General features: G+C 34.9%; 1 protein-coding gene across 1 annotated transcript; it reads right to left on the bottom strand.

The window, feature by feature from the left end:
- Positions 1-15,813: 15,813 nt before the first annotated feature.
- Positions 15,814-20,172, bottom strand: LOC136982617 (uncharacterized). Its single transcript, XM_067279166.1, has one exon. The coding sequence runs from the start codon at positions 20,170-20,172 to the stop codon at positions 15,814-15,816; it is 4,359 nt and encodes a 1,452-aa protein (XP_067135267.1).
- Between the last annotated feature and the right edge of the window lie 2,188 nt (positions 20,173-22,360).

The following is a 22,360-nucleotide window of genomic DNA, read 5'->3' as shown; positions in this document are numbered from 1 at the left end:
TGTGAGCATTATCATTATATATTTAAAAGTAATTATTATGCAGATAATATATTAAAAAGACTAATTAACTCAATGAGCAGTCAAAATGTAAGAATTTCGTTAATTAATCATATAATTTTCAAATTTCTTTTTCTGTTAATTAATTCTTGTCTTAGATTGTTAAAATAGAAAAACAAATAGTTTTTTAATTTTCTTTTATCGAGATTCATAACAATAACTTATATAATTTTAAATATAATTTTATCTTAATACTTCACACAAATAACATGAATTTTTAGATGAAAGTTTGTTTATTGTTAGAATATTGTTTTTTAAGGAAACAAGAAAACGAATGGAATTTGTATCTTTCTTCATATTGTTAAATGTAGCATTTGAAAATGTTTTAAATGGTATAATTGACTTTGCTGTGACTACTGTTATGCTTTCAAATTCTCTTGGCATTTTTTCATTATATTTTTGGGAAATTGTTGTTATATAAGTTTTCTTTTTCCAGAAAGATTTCATTTCTCTCAAAAACAATTTATTTTCTTTTCTCTCACATTACATTTAATTCTGCTTGTCGATATTTGTACTTTTCTTCTCTTAATTCGTTGTATAAATAGAGCGATATACCGTGACCGGCATACGTCGCGCAATATACCAAACTTATGATTTGAAGGAAAATTAACTCCTGAATGATCAGGGGTTCAATTATACTCGTACTTATTGCATATTTAGTTGCTGTGGAAAGCATAAACAGAAGACTTCCCTCTTCCAAAACATCAGATATTGAATTAACTCAGCTACAGGAGGAGTCTCCAGTGGTGTAAAGGTAGAGAGCTAGCATCTCACTTCTGTGACGAAGGTTTATATCCTAATGGAAACAATTCGTACCTCCAAAATGGGTAAATTTCCACAACACAATCACTATGTTTTCCACTTTATTGTTTCGGAAAATAGTTAGAAAAAGGTATTCCATTTGGTCAGCTAAATCCCATATATTTTTGGAGGGATCACTTGAGGGAAAAAAACTGTCATGGACCTAAATTTAAAAAAAATACCGCAAACTCTACATGATATAACAGAGGAGTTGCTCGGGAAAGATTCGTAGTAAGACCAATGCACTATTATAAATAAACCTTTTTATGTGTGTATGCTTCTTTTAGGCGTGTGTCTCTTCAGGAATTTTACTCCCCCCTTTAAGTATTACAAACAACGAACTTTACTCCTCCCAAAGTTTTCTACAGTCTTCCAGGGAAACTGGGAGTGAGGAAGAAAGCAGTACTGTATAATTGGCCAAACTGTAGGCCATCAAGACAATTTATTATTTGCATGTTTCGTACTGAAACGTAGAAATCAAAGTGGTACCGTTTCTGTTTACAGAAAAATCTACTTTTATACCAAAAATATTTCGATAATTTTGCAACTCGTAATGAAATTAAATAAAAGTGACTTAATTTTTTACAAAATATTCTGTATGAAAATGTTTTTCATTTCAAAGGATCGTGTGGGGCCTCCATTCAAGTTAGCCTATAAGACACTCTCACCAGTATGACGATTTATTGTCAACTGTATTCACGAAGTGAAACCATAATTTTATGCTAACTGCATATCACTATTCTACACCTAACCATTCAAAGATAATTTTCCCATCGTAGTACATTTTGTGTATATCGCGCGAAATACACCGGATCCGGTATAACTTATTCTTATACACTAAAATGATTTTATATCAATAACATTTCAGGAAATTGGTTTTACTTTCCTGTTAATTTTTACAGCAGTTTATGTTACTTACAGACGTTTCCTGATTTTCCTATAATTTATATCTGTCTTTACAAATGCAAAATTTCAATCTTATCTAAATATAAACATGTTAAATAGTCTGAAAATAAATTTATTTCATCATATTAATTTTAGAAATACAGGAATTACGTGATATTAATGTTTCTATAAATATTACTTAATTTCGCTTTTAAGGATGAATTTTACGAAATAAATCTCTTTGTAAGCAGTTTAATGTGTTCAATATGTCTTCAAAGGCAGTCCGTTAAACTACAGTTAGTACTTTTCATTAATAAACCTGTTGATACATTTAATAAGAACTTTACATTGGTCTTTGATATAATTAAATATTTAACAGATGTAATCTGATAATCTTTCCATTGATTTTAAAGTTAAAGTCATGATTTAAAAAAAGAATTTCAAAATATTCTATTCGTAATTTAAAAAACTATTTCTATATAAATATTTAATTTTCTCTATCAAATGTTAAATTTCTTTATACAAAGCATTCTTAATCCTCGAATTGAAAACAAACTTATGCAATATTTAAATTTTTTATTAAAGTATTGTTAAAGTATAATAAAGTACTGTCATAATAGTCGTATGAAACAAGTCTTCAGCTAACTTGCACTAAGAATCATTTCTAAATGCAAAATAATCTAAATTATTTCATAGCCAATTTGCGGTTAATTCCAAACTGAATAATTAACATATATTAATATATATGTTAATTATCTCTGGGAATTAATCACAAATAATAATCCCCATCTAATTCTATTGTCAATATCTTACTAATTCGATCATCGAATAATAATTTTGTGTACACTCATCCATGTCATCAATTTCACTTTTAAAAATTTAATTATCCAGAATCAGAACCAATTTGTATGACAATTCTTCAATTTTAAAAAGAAATTAAAATACAATTTTTAAAAAAATTATAAGATTCTGACGAAAATTCTCGATTGAATGTGACGAATTAAATTGCAAATAAGTTGATAATTTGAAAAATTTCGAGTCATTAAACGTCATATTATTTCCTCCGATAAAAGTAATCCTTAAATTTAAATTTTCAACAAATTCTTCTGATTATCTGAAAATAAACGAGCAAAATATTATTATATTAATTCTCTTTCATAAAATAAAAACAATATAATCTCTATCGAAAATGAAATCTAATACCAGTTTAATAAGCTTTAAATCAACGAAAAAAGGATTCATTTTTAAAATTGTACAATGTACCTGTATAAAGAAAAAGCTTTAGCTCTTGCACACTGGGAATTCAAGTGTGTAAAAGTTAAAGTTTGTTTTCTGAGTAATAAAAAAATAACAAGTATTATTCTGACATCGTCACAATGCCAGAATGCAATTTTTAATCATATTTTTTAATTTATTTAATTTAAAATACGTGCTTTTCACCTCAAATTAGTAGTCGCTTGCCCCTGTACAGTACATCATACTTTTCCTTTACAATAGAGTCGTGCCGTTCATCCATCTAACACGTTTCAGAGGAAAATTTTTGAATTGAAATAACGTGACTTCTGGTTTTCATCGGAAGTTTTTATATAGTTAATAGGAGCTCTTGACCGTAATGTTTCCATATATGGTTTCGTCTTTCATCTATTTAACTCCGTTTTCGAGATTAACGAAAAACAGACGGACAGACGACAGCCGACAGACGGACGATAGTGGGAATTTTTGTCTACAACTTTTTTCAAATAACAGCTCAATAAATTTAGAACAAATCATCTTATTTTGACTTAGATAAAGTTTGTTATAACACCTTACATGAATTGTCAAAAATTTACAATACGTTTCTAATTAAAATAAATTTATTTCTGATCAATTTTTTAAAAAAAATTGCAAGCACAATGATAAGTGTAAAAATATAGGTATTAATCGGATTAGTTTGTTTATAATTGTTGTTACTTCTTTTTAAGAATATTCCGCATTAATCTCTGTACTTAATTCTAATACTCGAAGAAATTTTTATTGAGTCCAAAGATAACTTGTTTTTCAGAAACCTGATTAACTTCTTTTATAAATAACCTCACTAACGAGAAATATTATATTAGATTTGATAGCTGGGGGGAAAGTAAAAAATTCAGGAAGTCTCAAGAGCTTTTGCTTTGTTTGTAAATGATGAACTTGATTTATTGGTTTATTTTTCTCCTTCAGTTACATGTCAGGAACTTTAGTAAAAGTCATATAGCAAATAATTTTTCTCATTTTTAAACATCTTTATTTGCATATCTCTATTCTTATGTAAATTTTTATGTAAACAAACCTGATCCTTTGTCGTATCCCAAGTAATAATCACAAAAGAAAAAATCATAAATTGATCAATTTTTACATAACTAATAACCACAAAAGAGAAAAATCATAAATTGATCAATTTTTACATAACTATAGGTTCCATATACAGTAGAGCATCGATTATCCGATCCCGATTAACCGACTTATCGGTTAACCGACCGCGTTCTAGTCGGCAAATTCAAATGTCCGCTAGTGATGTGGCGCTACAATATTTGGTTGCGTCTTGGCTACTTTAATATTATTTTTGTTAAATTTTTGCGTGTTTTAGCTGGCAGCACTGGCTTGACCATGAAAGGGAGGCTAGTAATTAAACCAGACCTAATACACTATACTAATAATGTATTTTTTCATACTTTTCGGTTATCCGATTTTTCAGTTATCCGACCAACCCCAGTCCCCAATTGAGTCGGATAATCGATGCTCTACTGTATATATATAAGCTTGTTCGCACCAAAAACAACTGCAACTATAAAGAAACTAGTCTCGTTTAAATAAGCGATGACATTCTCTCCGAATTCAACTTGACTCAAATCGAATTCAAATGAAAAGAAACGAATTGAAAGCAACTTGACATGCTCAGTTGCCTCAGTCAGTTGTCATGTACTTCGTTAAAATGGCGAAGGAAATAACCAATAAACATTGTTTCTGTTATTAAAGTCTATTTATACTTATATGATATTACTAGTTCAGAATTACAGTCGAACTGATGTAAAGAAGAAAGTATGGGCAGAAATTGCCAAAAAGTAGAAGTGTAGAAGTGTGTGGTACTGTACGTTGTACATTTTTATTTTTTTATTTTCTTGATATTTTAGCTGTATTAAGTGCATTATTATAATATAAAACTTGGTAAAGTGTTGTAATGTATTATCATCATCATCATCATAGAGAGTTTAATAACATAAAAATAATACACTACAAATTAGCAATACAAAAAGAGAACAATTTCTCTGTTATGGGGGGAATAATACAAGTGGTTCGAAGGATTACAAATTAGCAAGTCTAAAGTACAAAGATACAAAGATAAGTCATAAACACTATAAACAACGATTTTATGATCTCTCTATGATGATGATGATGATGTTGATGTATTGATGTTGATGTTGATGTATGATCTCTCTATGACGATGATGATGAAACTCTCTATGATGATGATTATGTTGTAATGTATTATATGCAAGTAAATTAATTTCAACAATGAGTATTTAATCGATTTTCTTTCTATAAAAACAGACATATCCTTTTTTAAAATTGAAACGGGCTTTTTATTTAAATTAAAATACAAAAATATGTGATTTTATATAATTTATTAATAGTAATTTAAAAAATAAGCCAAACCTACGAAATTACAATGCTGACCTACGTCTCTTTTTGGTTTTAGTTTGACTGATAAAGCTGATGTTACGTTATATTCGATGACTCTACTGGTATGGAATGGTATGGAAGGTGTACTAATATAAAATAAGCAGAAATTTTCTCAAAGCAGCTAGCTTCTGAATATGTCCTAGTCTCCGGAACTGCCATTGTTTGAAGCATAATAGGGGAAGACTTCTGTGTTAGCTCTCTGAATGACAATAAATTTTTTACTGCACTCGAATGAAGATATTCTATGTAATAAACATGCAGCTCTAATTACAGAATTTATTGTTTCTGGCAATATATTTGCCCTTCAAATAGACGAAATTTTGACATTAACATACAAATACACATTCAACGCTTTTACGCGCATGTGATAACTTGTAATTAAATATTTTTTCTTGCTGTTCAATATGCGTTTTGGGTAAGGTCACATTAGTTGTTATTAAGGGAAAAAGCTTTGTCAGCTACAAAGTAATAAGAGAAATTGCACCTATCGTGTCACTTTACCATAATGTAAACAGCCCATTCTCATCAACATTTGACCGTCCAAATTGTTTCAGTAGTAGTTGAAATTGTATTGCTAATTGTACAGAGTTTGCCCGCAAAATGATAAGTCACACTTCGATAGCTTTCTCCAGTCGATTATCTGGAAACAAAATGTAATAATATTGAATCAGTACAGTTTATAAACTTTGTAATGTAATATAACATAGAAGAAAAATATAAATGCACGTTTTGAAGATATTTTTGCAGTATCCATGTGTAAAGAAAAGTAAAAAATACAAGAACAGTGCTTTGCCAAACGTAAGGCTAAAGAAATCCCCAAATGTACCAGCAAAAAGTTTCAGTGGCTGAAGAAGACTACCATTCCATTCAATGGTGGTCTTCTCCGTCGTACTTAATCCACGGAGAAAAATTCCCAAGTTTCAACGTTCTCATGGGACCAAACGTAAAGCAATAGACGCAGAAATATGTTTCGTAGAATAATTCGAGACAAAAGAAATATGTCGCATGAATGTGCCGACCACAAACTTCTTTTGAGCTTTTGCCCGACATGCAATACATGAATTCAAAGTATTAGCGAAATTTAAACGTGGGGTATTGGTAGTAATCGATCGGATTCTGCAAGATTCTACTCCGGCAAAGAAACCTAGTCGATCAAGTGTATCTATTACTTGCAATTATTCTGTATGTTGGAGCTAGAAACAGCTACAAAGGCAAATACTTGACCCCGCAGTGCTTCCTACTATGTCTACTTATAATTAATTAGACAAATGAACTAGAATATAATAATTATAACTTTTAGAATTTGTAGTTTTTATTCTTGTAATAAATAAAAGAATTAGCGTAATAAGTAGTCTTTCTTCTGCACTCACTGTTTTACGATAATTGCTTTAAAGAACAGAAGTAAGTTTAAAGACTAAACTTTCTGCTATCCTTTTATTCTTTACTGATATTTAAGGGCATGTTCTTACCAAGAGCAAGTTAGCAAGATTATTATTATTAGTCTCACTCGATATATTTATTCTACTCGTGTAATCTCACTGAAGGTAAGAGTTAATAATATGGTAAAATTATTTTATAGATTTGATCATGACTATATCATATTTACTAATTTTTTTATAGTTTTAATTTATGCAAAATCGTTTTCATAGTTTGGGAAATCGTCCAAAATTTATTATTTTGTAGAAGGAATTTTTAAATATTTTATTTGGTAATTTAATGATAATTACTCTACTAGATCAGTCCATCTGGCAACGATTACAGAGTGAATCCATGTAAAATTGCAAACACGAAATATCTTGTTTACATTTTTATTTATCATATAAAAGAACTTTTACCCTGTTATTGGGTGATACAAAATAAAATAATTAACAAAAATTAAAATAATAAAATTAGTTATTAAGAACTTATAAAATATAAGAAACAAATGTCTTCATTATGTCATTTTACACATCTCAGGAACAAAACAAAAAAAAAGACAGTTTTGTTCCTGCGGTGTGTAAAAGAACATATGAAGACGTTTTAGTTTCTTCTATCTTTAAATATTAATGTCGTTCTGGCCAGTGTGCTAATTATTAAAACATTATTTCTAATATTCATGACATAAAAAGCTTAAATTTGTAAAAATTAACAAGAATAATTAAACTTTAATTTATAAATAATAAATTATTTTTTCCTTAGGCCTGCTATAAAAATATCTTGTCTAAATATAACTGCTGACGTTTCCCCCATACGTGAATCATAAGTCTTTCCTGAGTTATATAATACTATACATATTAATTTCAACTATATAAAATGTTAAAATTTATATAGCATGATTATGTTCATATCTAAGAAAACAATTCATAATATTGACTGATGTAATCAGAAAAGAATCTTTTTCCATCATCTCTTAATTTTAAAATATAAAAAGAAGTCTATAGACTCTACAATATATTTTACTCCATAATTTATTTATACTATTAATTATGAAAAGTTATAAAAGATTTAAGAAGCATAAATCATAAAACAGAATTAAAAAATAAGTATGACGTTTTTTGTATAAAAAATAATTGAGAGTAATTGCTAATAATTACTTAAAAACTGATGATAATAATTTTAATTAATGCTTACTTCAAACTGTTTTCGAGTGAATATAAAGTAGAATATAAAATATATTTTTGTAGTAAATATTTTATAGATTCTAGCTAAAACTAACGTTTTTATTTAAAAATTTATAATAAAACTTTTAAATTTATTATGAAGATAAATAAAGATTGAGTAAAAGAAAATAAAATATAAAATATATTGATATAAAAACATGTAATCTGTAAATTATATCGTAAACAAACTTGAAAGGTTGAATTAATAAATAATTTGTCAATAAAATATATAATTTTAAGACTAAAATATTTTAAAAATATATACATCGGAAATATTAAGTGCAAAAACTGTAGCCTTATGCAAATATAATGTGCGATTTAATCTGCGAAGATTCTCAAATATGAAAACAATAAATTTTTTGATTTATAATCAAAACTCATTGTATATAAATATAAAATTATGTTTAATAAAAAGAAAAACATAATCTTTTAAGTAAATTTGATTGGAATATTCATATTTTCACGCAAAATATTTGTATAATTATTTATAAAACTGAAGTTGCATTATTGGCACTGAAGAACAACAACATTGGATCGATATAAGTCAAACAGTGCTAATTAACCATAAATGACCCAATCACTAATTAAGTTCTATTAATTAAGCGATAGAGTTTCATAAATTATTAATTTCTTTTTTATTTATTTTTTAATCAGTTATTGTTTACTTCGGAAAATATCTTTCAAATTATGATAAAGCATTAAGAAAATAAGAAAATAATTTGTGTCAGTTTAAGTTAATAAAAATTTATTAATTTTATTTTTATTACTTATTATTTAATTTAATAATTATCATTTATCAAATTAAAAATAACTTTTATTTTATTCTCTATTTTTTTAAATGTTATTGATGTTTGTTTAATAAATATGATATTATTTTATTAATATATAAATTTAATGCAATTAATTCTGATTTATTTAAAGATATTCAGTATTTTAAATGAATTTATTTTTATCAAAATGCTTAGCAATAGTAAGATTTTATGGATTGGTTTTTTGAATGAAAATGAAAATTACGATAAAATATTAAACATTTTAATATAAAATTTATGAGAATTTTAAAATAATTTAATCGCCAGAAACACCATACATACCATGTTTAATTATACAGTAGGCCTATAGTACATTAAGCGAACATGAGTTTAATGAAAGGTTCTTCCGGTGGCGGATTAAGAACTTCCGGGACTCTTTAGGTACAGAAGATTGGAGGCTTTTCAATTTCGGGTTCCCTATGCACATGCTTCGCGTGACTAATGATCAGTTTGGCACTGGATCCTACTAAATTAAAATCTTACTTGAAAACATAAAATGATTTTGTATATAACAAGTTATAAATGTTATCAAAATATTTTAATCACTTAAAAATAAATACATTAATATAGGCTAATCATTACATTGACGTAATGCATTTAATCAAAGTTTATCTCTTACACTAAATCTAAATCACTTATATTTTCTTAAGTGAATTCTAAGCAAATAAACTGAATTATTCATAGGTCATTTGTATATACGCATACATACACATTGATAAAATATCTTTGTGTTTGTATTAATTTTCTTTCTATCTAATTAGAAACCAAAATTACAATTTGAGTTTCAATATAAAATTTTAAGTTATATCTTTAAATATAAATGAAATAAATAAACTAGAAATGTAAAAGTCAGCATGATTTCTATCCTCATATCAATACGAAGATTTTCAAAATACATTTCACTTTAAAATTCATTTTTAATGATAGACCAAAAAGATTTTAATGTTTTTAAGTTTAGATGCATTATAAAATTGCAATCATTTTTAACAGTTTGAATTTTGTGAAATTTAAAATATTACTTTTTCTTAGTAAACAGTCTTTTATTCATTTGTTAAAAATTTACAATATGCAGTATCAAAATTTTCTTGGTCGATTCCGTTTAACATGTAAGTTTCAATGGTCAAAAAGTTAGTCAATAGTCAATCGATTCTTCTAAATGTCTTTTTGTAGTTCTTTATTGATTTAACTGTTCTTTTCTACTACTCTTTATTGGGAACTATTGAAGAAACAATAGAAAACTGCCAATGAATCATTAAACGACAATTGCTTTTGAGGTCAGAAAACGATCGTTACATAAATTAAATGTTAACAACAAGAAAAATTAGTCTAAAATTTAACTTAAATTAAATGTAATTAGTAACCTTCTTGATCATTCTACTACTAAATTGTTAATTTATTGGAATAAGTTAAACTAGATTTATTTGAATCAAGTAACCATAAAATGACTTAATTGGTTTATCGAGTTTCTAGATTAAATCTGAATGTTACACTTGTTACATTTAATATCGCAATACTCGTATTTTTGGATTTAATCAATATGAAAACGCGTATTGGCATCTTTTATTTAAAATCTACGAAGTTTTGCAAATTCAAAAATGTTTAGAAAGAATGGATGTCAGGGTGATAAAATTTGTCAAACTTTCATTTATTCAAATTCGCAAATTATTTCTGCGATGTCCACTAGTGATGTGGCGCTACAATATTTGGTTATGTCTTGGCTACTTTAATATTATTTTTGTTAAATTTTTGCATGTTTTAGCTGGCAGCACTGGCTCGACCATGAAAGGGAGGCTAGTATTTAAACCAGGCCTAATACACTATACTAATAACGTATTTTTTCATACTTTTCGGTTATCCGACTTTTCAGTTATCCGACCAACCCCAGTAACCAATTAAGTCGGATAAGCGATGCTCTACTGTATATATCATTTTCATGCATAAATAAAACTAAAAAATTTTAGGTTTTTTTATATTTAGATAAATAGTAAGTGTGACATTATTTTATTATACAGTAGACCCCTATAACGCGAGTTCATATAACACGAATTCGTATAACACGGCGAAAAAATTCCGATCGTGTTCGTATAACACGCTAAAAGAGACTCGTATAACACGGTAAAACGTCATCGCCGACTCGTGTCGCGACAGGATTGGTCGAATCTGGACCAATAGCTCATATTGTACAAATCGTTGAGTTTAAACAAGCACTAGACCTACTAAAAAAACATTTATTATTCAACGGCTATAAAAATTATATTTTTATTAATGATGTCTCCAAAGTTCAGCGAATTTTTCGCAGAAAAATAACTTATCAGGAAACACGCGCCCGCCGTTCGATGAGGCGCTCCACGACGAAAACAAACTTAGGCAATGGCGTCGTCGAACGGTGCACACTCGGTAAGTAATCCTATAATTTTTTGTTTATAGCATAGTTTATATGGATTATTCCCCAAAAATTATACATGATTTGGAAATGTTGAGTCAAAATAGTCTATAATCGATTAATTTTATGGAAGAAAACCTTTCAAACAGCCGTAGTCCCTAAACTGCACACGTGCCAGGCTGTGATTGTCATGTATTTAAGTGACTCGTACAACACGGATTCATATAACACGGAACGTATCTACCGTGTTATGGAAGGGTCTACTGTACATGTAACTTTTTATTTTTATTTTGTTTTTTTTTTTCCTTTACCTGAGCTTGAAAAATTTTGTAGTATAATAAAGTACTAAATTATAAACTGTACTAAATTATAAACTAATAATGTAGATCACCCTGTAAAAAATAGATGCTTCTAAACTTTATTCTAAAAAAAATATTTGAATATTAAGAATTAAAGTAATGGTAAATTGCGCTTTAATTCTTAATATTAAAATAATTTTTTGAATAAATCTTAGTATTAGACCTATTGAATGATAGCATACAAATTAATTTCTGTTAGTTGTTATATTAAAAAGTCATTCCAGACAACATTGACCTATTAAGGAAAAATAACAATAACTTCTTAACGAATAATTTTACCTGGAAACTTTATTGTAGTGAACAGTGTTAAGGTAATTTTGGTAACTATCACTTATTAAGTACTTTTCTTCATTGTACATAAATACCATTACTTGTAAATTACATGTCTCATGTAAAAGAAATAGAAAATTTAAGGCACTTTCGCTTATCTTGTGTGGACAAAATGGTACATCAGAATGCATATTCAATTTTACACACTGAAGGTTACTATTGTAGATTCGCACGAGAACATTCTTTCCCGGAGGATCTTGTGTAAGGAGTGGAAGTATAACGTCAACTGAACCAGCTGAAGATTTAAAAAAGAAATGACCGACTAATCAAGGGTCAAAAAGTCCATCATGTGATGGCAAGACTTAATTGGCCAGGTGCCACATGACTGCCGAATTCAGAGTTGCCAACAATTTAGCCCCTTTTACACTTGAAAAAATTTATGATGATGTTTATTTGTTCGTCCTACTCCAATAAAACCTTTTAAGTCACCCTTTGTTCCCCAAAGTTAGGCTTAGTTCAGTTTACAAAAATTTACTAAAATGATTAGTTCATCCCACTCTGACACTGTTGAAATTTTTCAACAGAGTGTCAGAGTGGGATGTTTTGAACAGAGTTTTGAATAAATATATTATATTTATTCAAATTTTTAAATCATTTCTAATCTGTTCAAATTAGATGTAATTTAGATTTGTACATGACAAAAATGTTTGCAATGTTATGTGAATCGAAATTAGAAATTCTATTTAAAGTGTTATTCTGTTTTGTCAGTTGCCAATTTAAGATTAAATCCCTTAATTTCATAAAATGGAGTGGAAAATAAGCCAAAATTAGTTACGATTAATAGATTACAAGCTTATTGGAAAGTTATACTTAAAGTTCATGTTCAAAATCAAGAAATGCTAAATTGAAGTTTAAATGCTATTGTTTTTATGGAGCAATAGAAGTTGGAACAATTAAAATTGAACCTAAGTTATAATCGGGGTAAAGATTATATCAAAAAAACATTAAAACAGGATTTCACTGTACGTTTTACTTATCTGCTGAAAAATCTGAAGAACTATTAAGAAATAGATCAACCATTCTATGCGGCATGTTACCGCTTCTGTTTATGTGAAAAATTAGGTATAGATGAATTATTGCTTCCTATTCTCTTAACTGTAATAATGTTGTTGAGAATATTTAATATTCAGTAAGTGAAAAACCGGAGAGAACGCGAGAGGGCGCTGTAATAAGTTGGTGCCAGAGTTGAAGAAGGACTGGAAATCTATGTAAGCATAACTAAGTTTCTCCTGTATTTGTTTGTTTAATAATTTATAAGTAAAGGTTTTTAGATTATAACCGAAGGTGTCTTTTCTTGAGAGAAACAAAGTCTAACATTAACAAATATACATATAGCTTGATGATCTAAAAATAAATATAAAGTATATATTTTATAATTAGAAAGACAAAGAAACAAATTTTAATCATATTAATAAATTATACAACTTTATTTGTGCATTACGTTGTCCGAGGAAATAAAATGACTTGGATTGTTGAAGAACAAAATAGTCATAAACCTATATTTTATAAAGATTTATTTACATCATGTGCCAAAGTGTATTTTGCTTTTGACACAAAAAGTATTAAGGAGCAAGCTTTTTCTAATCATACTCGAATATGGTTTCGATTTAACGTTCACAGGATAAAAGGGTATTAGATGATTTTTTGTCTCGAATTTTGTTCATTGTACTGTCACGGAAGCAAAAATTGGGTTTGCATTATACAAGGTTTTCTGGTTGAGACAGACAAATTTTAAATCGCTGCCAAAGTTCAGTGTATAAAGGTAAACGCATTTAAGGCGTTTCATGAGGAAGCGCAACTGTGTAAGTTTTCCTGAAATTCAAATTCGGTGAGTAATTAGTTATGGTGCTGCAGTTGTGGTTGTCGAAATCTCGTCAATTGAAGAGGAAGCGGAAAAACTGTATGGTGGTATGTGGAAACAAATTCTGTTGTACAAGTTCAGCGAAACCTTCGTCGTGTGTTTGACGAGGATCCTGCTACGAAACTCCATCAAGGCATGGAAAAAAAAAACAGTTCTGTCTACGGGAAGAGTGTTGAAAGGTCACGGAAAGTGTGTTGTGTGACGTGACCTTTCCCATAGTAAACCGCAATTGTCGGATGAGAATGTGAAGGCTTTCCAATGAAACCCATTGAAAACTATTTGTCAGGCAGCCAGGTAACTCGGATTTCCCGCTAGGTTGTATACGATGTGATTACGCTATTCTCCGTGCAATAAGAGAATCACAAGCGAAGACTATAATTTTATTTAAAAAGGGCTAAAGATAGATCTGTACTGATTTATACTTCTTACCTAATTTTATTTATAGCCTTTCGAAATATGTTACTCTCAATCAGGATACCCCGTACATTTGTATTCCGAAATATTGTTCAATAAATATCAATAATCGATGTTCGACTAATGTGTATATATTTAATCAAAATTTAAAACACTTCCATAATAAAAATCATTGTGAGTTTAAACGTATGTTATATTATAAATAAAAATGACTTTTTTTGAAGTTCGTCGGATGTTAAATTTTTGTTTAATAAATTAAGACATAGTCGCTCTGGAAACATTTTTTACTTTCCTAGATGATCTCCATTTTTTTCTTTTTGTTCTAGAACAATTTTTCTTATAGATGACTGGACCTTTCTTTAGAGGCTACTCAGCCATCCAATATTTAAAAAAAAGGTTCTTTAATTCTTTAATTGGATTAACCTTGTTTTTAAAGAACCTTTTTTTAAATATTGGATGGCTGAGTAGCCTCTAAAGAAAGGTCCAGTCATCTATAAGAAAAATTGTTCTAGAACAAAAAGAAAAAAATGGAGATCATCTAGGAAAGTAAAAAATGTTTCCAGAGCGACTATGTCTTAATTTATTAAATAAAAATGACTTTTTTACAGTATGGTTAAGGTGCCTCTGAGATGTATTGGCAACCTTTATGATTAAAATATCCACAGACAATTTAACGCAAAAATCTTTTACTTTTACTTTGTCTATTTTTATTTATAATATAACATACGTTTAAACTCACGAGATTGGAAGTTGTAATAGTGAACGATACAGATATACACAAAACGTTAAATTTTATGCAGGTTAGACTGATGAAGGGCTATTCCCGAAATGCATATCTGACAAAAACTAGCAATAAAACAGTAACCATCTTAATCCTCGTATGATTAATTTCAAACAGCAAAGTCACAATTAGTGGATACTGCTATTCATCATTGAAAACAACATTAATTCAAGAAAATTAAGCTAATATAGTATACTCCTATATTAAGATTGCCTCAATTTTAGGCTGAAATCGTTGATCCCTGAAAAACATTAAATAGAAGAGTAAAGTTCACAAAAACGTCCGATGTGTTCACTATTGGCGACCGACCCGGTGCGCCAATAATACTCGATGAAGTTCTGTGTGTCCTGTTGGAAAACACCGTTACAGGTCCGTCGGGAAGACACCTTGCGAATATTCCGTTGCTTGAAGGCACCGCTCGGGTCCAAAACGATCTTAGAAACTTCTCTCCCCAATCGTCCGGATGGCGTATCGTGGGCGAACTCCTGTCCGAACGGTGTAACGAGACGAACTGTCCCGAATCACGTAACCAGATGAACTCCCTTCACCACCTGCGTCCCTCTCTCCTTTTCGTACACACATGTCGGCCACGTGTCGGACGACCACCCGGTGTTTTCCCGTTCACATGTGGTCAGTCCCTCCCTCCACCGTCTTCTTGGAACGATGATCGTTATCGGCGCAATAAGGGAAGGGCGGGAATCGTGTTTACACAATTCCACCCCGACACCTCCCCTGCCGAGGATCAAACTGTGCTCGCTTGAGCCTGTTTGATACCCTGCACGTTGCCGCACAACCTTACAAATCGCGGTGGTCCGTTCCGATCGGACTGACCCGTTCTCCGGAACATCCGGGAAGAGATTCACCCCCTCCCCGCACAGAGATGCGACCTTCACCGTCCGACTCCAAACGTGAGAGAGCGTCCGCGTTACCGTGTAGTTTCCCCTTCCGGTACTCGATCCGCATGTCGTAACCTTGTAACGCGAGTGCCCACCGTGTAAGTTTGGCACTCTGTGGCGTGGACAACGTCAGATATTTCAAAGGATTGTGGTCTGTGACCACTGTGACCGGCCTCCCATAGATCCAGTAATTAAACTTGTGGAGGCCCCAGATAATTGCATAGGCCTCTTTCTCGATGGTAGCCCATCGGATCTCCGCCCCCTTTAACTTCCGACTAGCGAAGGCTATTGGCCTTTCCTGCCCTTCTGGCGAGAACTGCGCCAGACAGACGCCGATAGCGTGATTCGATGCGTCCGTGAATAGTACGAAAGGTCTTTCCGGGTCCGGAGAGAATAGTAACGGAGCTTGCCCGAGCTTCGTCTTTACTGCCTCAAATGACCTCTCGAGTTCCCGATTCCATTCGATTGTTTTCGGTGCTCGGCGAGCGAGCAGATTGGTGAGAGGGTTCGTCAATTTCGCGAAATCCGAAATGTAGTCCCGATAATATCCGCATATACCCAAGAAGCTCCTAAGTTGCTCCTTTGTCTTGGGCAGAGCTAGAGCGGTTATTGCTTTAACACGTTCCGGATCCGGCGCGTGCCGTCCGGAGCCGACAATGTGTCCTAGATATAGAAGGCGCGGTCTAGCGAACTGACATTTGTTGGCATTGACCGTCAGTCCGGCGTCTCTTAATGCCCTTAACACTGCTTTGAGATGGGTCAGGTGTTCTTCCCAACTCCGCGAGTAGATGGCCACGTCGTCAATGTACGCCACGGCGAAGTCGTTGAAAGGGGCCAACACCAAATCCATCAGTCTTTGGAATGTCGCGGCTGCGTTTCTCAGACCAAACGGCATCACTTCCCACTCATACTGACCGCGGTGCGTAACAAACGCTGTAAGGTGTTTACATTCATCCTCCAACCGCACCTGCCAGTAACCTCTACAGAGATCAAGCGATGTTATGTATCTGGCTTCAGCTAACTGATATACTAATTCGGCGGAGGGCACCATCGGATAGCGATCAGGCACCGTGGCGGCGTTCAGGTGCCGATAATCCACGCATAAGCGCATTCCACCCCCCTTTTTGGCTACACAGACTATTGGGTGAGCGCATTCCGATACGCTAGGCCGGATTAGCTTTGCGTCTAAGAGTTCCCCTATGGTCTCATCCACCTTATTTCGCAAAGCTTGTGGAATCCGATACGGGGCGAACCGTTTCGGAGTCCATCCCTCGATAAGGGTTATCCTGTGCGTTACTAGGTTTGTTTTTCCCGGCTTACTCCCGAATACCGAGTGGAATTCCTCTAGCACCTTGCGTAGGCCGGTCTGTGCCGATGCCGGGAGGTGTGCCGGAATCTCCCCAATCTCTCCGCTCTTTCGTCCACGGTCGTGCAGCTGCCGCGTCGACGGTGTCTCCACTATTTCCCCGAAACTCGCGTCCGAATCAAATACCACTCCAACGGCACAAATTTGCCTTTGGTATTTTCTGAGTCGGTCCACGTGGACCCACTTCGTCCTACCGTCCTCTAGTCTTATTCGGTAGCTGCCCTCACGTTCTCGCCTCTCCACTATGGCGGGTCCTTCCCACCGATCGTCGGTTTTGTTATCAGGATACGTTTTCCTCACCAGGACCGTGTCCCCAATACTAAATTCTTTGGGCCGTGCCCTCAAATTATAATTTGTCGCGTACTGATTTTGTTTCACGGCCGTATGCTCGGTCGCTATCTCCCTGACCGCCTTAATACGCTCCACCAGGGTCTGCAAGTATGCCGCGGCTTTGTTGTTCAGACTATCGGGAGGCGTTACCGATCCGGTCCATACCCTTTTTAAGATGGCTAGCGGCCCTACTGGGGCCCTTCCATACAGCATTTCGAAGGGTGATATGCCGGTAGTCTCATGAGGTACCTCCCGGTACGCCCATAGCAGAAAGGGAATGACTTTGTCCCAGTTCTTCTTGCTTTCCGCAATGGTGTGGCTTAGCATATTTTTGAATGTCTGATTCCACCTCTCCACGCTTCCATTGCTTTGTGGGTGTTCCGGGGTCGAAAATCTAATGCGCACTCCTAATAATCGGGTCATCTCCCGCGTTAGCCCTGCGGTAAAGTTAGTCCCCTGGTCACAGCAAATGAGTTCGGGAAAGCCTGTCCGCGTAAACACCTGTAAGAGCGTCGAACAAGTGGCCGTCGCCGAAAGTGATCTCATAGGCTCGACTTCGGGCCATCGAGTGCATAGGTCGATCATACAGAGAGCGTACCGGTGACCTCTGGACGATGGGGGCTCTATCGGTCCGATCATATCTATATTGACCACTTGGAACGGGGTAGAGGGTCGCGTGAGCGGAGTAATCGGAGTCCTATCCAGAATACGTGCCGGCGCCCTTATTTGGCACCTGTGGCAGCTCTGGCAGTATCTCCGAATATCTGCCGCCATTCCCGGCCAATAGAATACCTCACGAATGCGACCCGCTGTCTTCCGACTACCTAAGTGCCCTCCCCACGGAGTCTTGTGGGCCAGACTTAAAACTTCTGCCCTCCGCTCTTGGGGCACTACCACCTGTTTGATGGGCCGGCCAAACCAACTATCCCGACGGTAAAGTATCCCGTCGTTGACCACCAGCCCATCTTTCCCGTGTTTGGCGGCCTCCCACAACCGGGAGAGCGAATCGTCTCGGACTTGGGCATCCCGCAGATCCGTCCCGTCCCCCTCACTGTCTTCATCTCGGCCGCCCGCCGCACCCGGGTGGGGTTCCGGTTCTTTCCCTTGGGAGAGACCACTTCCCTTTATTCTTACGTTTCTTATGTGTCTTCCCCCTTTCCCTTGGAGCTCCCTCTTCCGGTCTAACAACGTTCGGTAATCCTCTTCCGATAACAACGCGTCCGTGGATTGATTTAACTCGTCCGTTACGGCACACGTTACCAGCACCGGCCCCTGCGACTTTGGGCTGCTTTCCTCCCACAACTCTATTGGGAACGTTGCCAAAACCGCGTTTACCCGGTGACCAAAGGCCCCAACCAGTTGAATTTCGCCCTTCGTTTCCATCACCGACGCCGGGACCATTGCTTCCCTTATGACAGAAATCTCCGCTCCCGAGTCGACTATAGCCGAAAGTCGATTTCCGCCACATACTAACTTAATCCTATTCGGCGACTCCCCAGCCTCTGGCCGATCGTACGCCGTTACTCTTGCCACTAAATGGTTCTCCGTCTCAGGCGTCTTGCTCGCGGACACGAGCCGTGCCTGTTTGGGCACGCTAGTCGCCTTCCGGTTAGGGCACTCTCTCTTCCAGTGCCCGGCCTTCCCGCATGAGTAACAGCTAGCCCTGGGTGTTCGCTCGCTAGTATTCCGGGTCACCGGGTCGGGCTTTCTCGCCATCTCTCCCTGGGTGTCCCGTTGGTTCCTATTCTCCTCTTTCTTGTTTCCCAGATTACCGCCCGATGCCTCCGCGAACTTCTCGATAAACTTCGCTAATTCCGCGGGCTTGCTCCATCCCTTCCCCTCTTGCAAGGTTACGTACTTCCTCGCGTCGTGGGGTAAGACTGACTTTAAATGGTCCGCCACCGTTAGCTCGATAAGTTCTTCCCTCGTCTTTACCTCCCTACTATCTACATAGTATTCATACAGGTCCTTCAGACGCGACGCGAACTGGGGCCACGTTTCCCCCACATACCGTTCGGCCCGCCTGAATCCCTTCAAATATTCCGCAGGGGAAAGCCTCAACTCTTCGAGAATGAATTGCTTTAAGGAGGGATAGTGTCTGACTTGATCTACCGACAATCTTGTTAGCGCCGCTTTGCATCTTTCCGATAGCACGCTCAGAACTATTTGCCCCCGCAATTCTTCCGGTACCTCGTAGGTCTCCAGAACTATTTCGACCGTACGAAACCACGATGGCACTGCCTCCTCTCCTTCCGGCATTTTGGGAAGGGCCCCTTTTACTCTCCGTGCATAGTCGTCAAAATTTTCCTTGACTGCACTGTTCTCAGAGTGTCGGGCCTCGTTACGTTGTCTATTCCGTTCTAACTCGATTCTCGCCGTTTCCTGCTTGATCTTTTCGAGTTCGATCTGCAGCCTAAGCCCTTCGAGTTCATCCCTAGAGCGGTCTCTCGTCACGTTTGGCCCGCGTCCCATGGTCGGACTGCCTTCACCTCGCGACCCATCTTCCTGTCGGTTTCCGTTATGAACACCCGACGTCCCCGGCTCATCGTCGTCCCAATCCATTGCCCTAAAACCCCGCGATTTTCCGCGTTTCGGCATCTCTGTGCGAAAGAGAGTAAAATGGCGTACCTGGGTCTCTGATTGCCGGCGGTGCTCTATCTGTTCCCGGGTTCGCTTTCTGCGTTGTCTTGCGTCGCAGCTCAGTCTTCCCGAAGAGTGTCTTTTCCAATCCTGTCGTGACTGCGCCAGTAAAGTTCAAATAACGTCAGTAAAGTTCACAAAACGTCCGATGTGTTCACTATTGGCGACCGACCCGGTGCGCCAATAACACTCCGATGAAGTTCTGTGTGTCCTGTTGGGAAACACCGTTGCAGGTCCGTCGGGAAGACACCTTGCGAATATTCCGTTGCTTGAAGGCTCCGCTCGGGTCCAAACGATCTTAGAAACTTCTCTCCCCAACTCGTCCGGATGGCGTATCGTGGGCGAACTCCTTCCGAATCGCGTAACGAGACGAACTGTCCCGAATCACGTAACGAGACCAACTCACTTCACCACCTGTGTCCCTCTCTCCTTTTTCCCACACCCGAGCGTCCATTCCCCTCTTCCCGCCTCGACCTTTTCCCTACACACATGTCGGCCACGTGTCGGACGACCACCCGGTGTTTTCCCGTTCACATGTGGTCAGTCCCTCCCTCCACCGTCTTTTGGAACGATGATCGTTACCAGCGCAAAAAGGGAAGGGCGGGAATCGTGTTTACACGATTCCACCCCAACAAGAAGTTCCATAATAGTTATTTTTATAAGATCATTAGTTGTTAGTGTTAGTTACAACGAATTTTTATTTTATTATCATGCAAAACACCGCAAAGAATAACTCATGAAAATAAAATAAATTAGTATGGTGGTAGTGTTTAATTAAATACATTACTATAGTAGCGACGATGTGAAATTCCGGCACTGATCTTCGTTGCTAACATGGAAAAAGCAAAAAAACAGTATTAGAGCATAGTATTACAGCAAAAAAGTATAACATTATTTTTTATACATTAATACATTTAATAATATAAAAATATAATACGGACTTTACAAAGTAAACTTTGTCCTTTTTTTTCGCCGTTCGTACCATCCGCAATCCTCAAGGCTTCACAATCCTCCGGAGACGACCTTTCTTTAGAGGCTACTGCCTCCGTGCAAAGATGCAAAGTAGGTAGAGCGTCCTCTGGTTTTTTGCCACAGTAAAAATATTACATTTTGAGTAAAAATTATAAAAAACATGGCCGGCGTTATTACATTTAATAATATAAAAATATAATACGGACTTTACAAAGTAAACTTTGTCCTTTTTTTTCGCAGTACATTAATACATATTATACATTATTTGTTTATTACAGTTATTGTAACTATACACACTCACTCTGAATATATTTCCGTGTGAAGACTGTTTACCAGCTGAATAACAGGAGTCATTCGGTATTGAATTAAAATCGATTGGTTATCCAGATGATTGGATTTGCCAACGAAAAACCATGTGAAAATTTGTTGAGGGGAAATTTTGTGGCAGAAATTACGAATATAAATTTAATTCATAGCATATGAAGAAAACAGTATCTGAAACAAAAGTTAAGATGAAGATGATGCATCTTATTTGAAGGTTAAATCATTTGCTTTCAAAGTGCTAATATCAATTAAAATAGTTCTAGCTACTGGTTGATTAATTGTCCAATAACTAATTTAGCAGGGATGATAGAAGATTCTTCTATTAACATCAGTTAATCCTTCTTATACATTTGAAAACTGCTCAAGTAGGAAAGTATTATATTTGATAGGTTTCAATCTATTTCTTAGTTTTAAAACTGTACTTCTGTTATACAAAACGTAGATACATTTTAATCAAAAGTTTAATTTCTCATTAATTTTATGGGTTTAATCATAATTTAAAATTAAGTTAATAAAACAAAATGGCTTCATTCTTATTTGTGACAACGTAGATTTATTTTGTTAATGTGTAACCGTATGAAAAAATGCATTAAGATTTATTAAATAATAAAATAATATTTCGACTGACTTACAATTTCGATTAGATACGTAACTGTAGTACATAAAACTCATTTCTCAAAAATTGGTTTTTCTTCTTTTTTAAAAAAACCATTTAAATTAACCATTCTCCGAATTATGACAAAAATTCCAATTGAGTCCGGGGTAGGGCATAATGGAGTGCCACATTTACGAGGCGAATTTTAAAAAAACGGTA

This window comes from Centruroides vittatus, unplaced genomic scaffold (assembly GCF_030686945.1).
Source record: "Centruroides vittatus isolate TY-2023 unplaced genomic scaffold, ASM3068694v2 contig_1168, whole genome shotgun sequence".
NCBI classification, from domain to species: Eukaryota; Metazoa; Arthropoda; class Arachnida; order Scorpiones; family Buthidae; genus Centruroides; species Centruroides vittatus.
The sequence above is the reverse complement of the archived record's forward strand: the minus strand, read 5'-3'. Positions and strand labels throughout refer to the sequence as shown.

What these genes read in the sequence shown, in the direction of transcription:
- LOC136982617 (XM_067279166.1), bottom strand. Translation starts at nt 20,172, where the DNA reads ATGGATTGGGACGACGATGAGCCGGGGACGTCGGGTGTTCATAACGGA.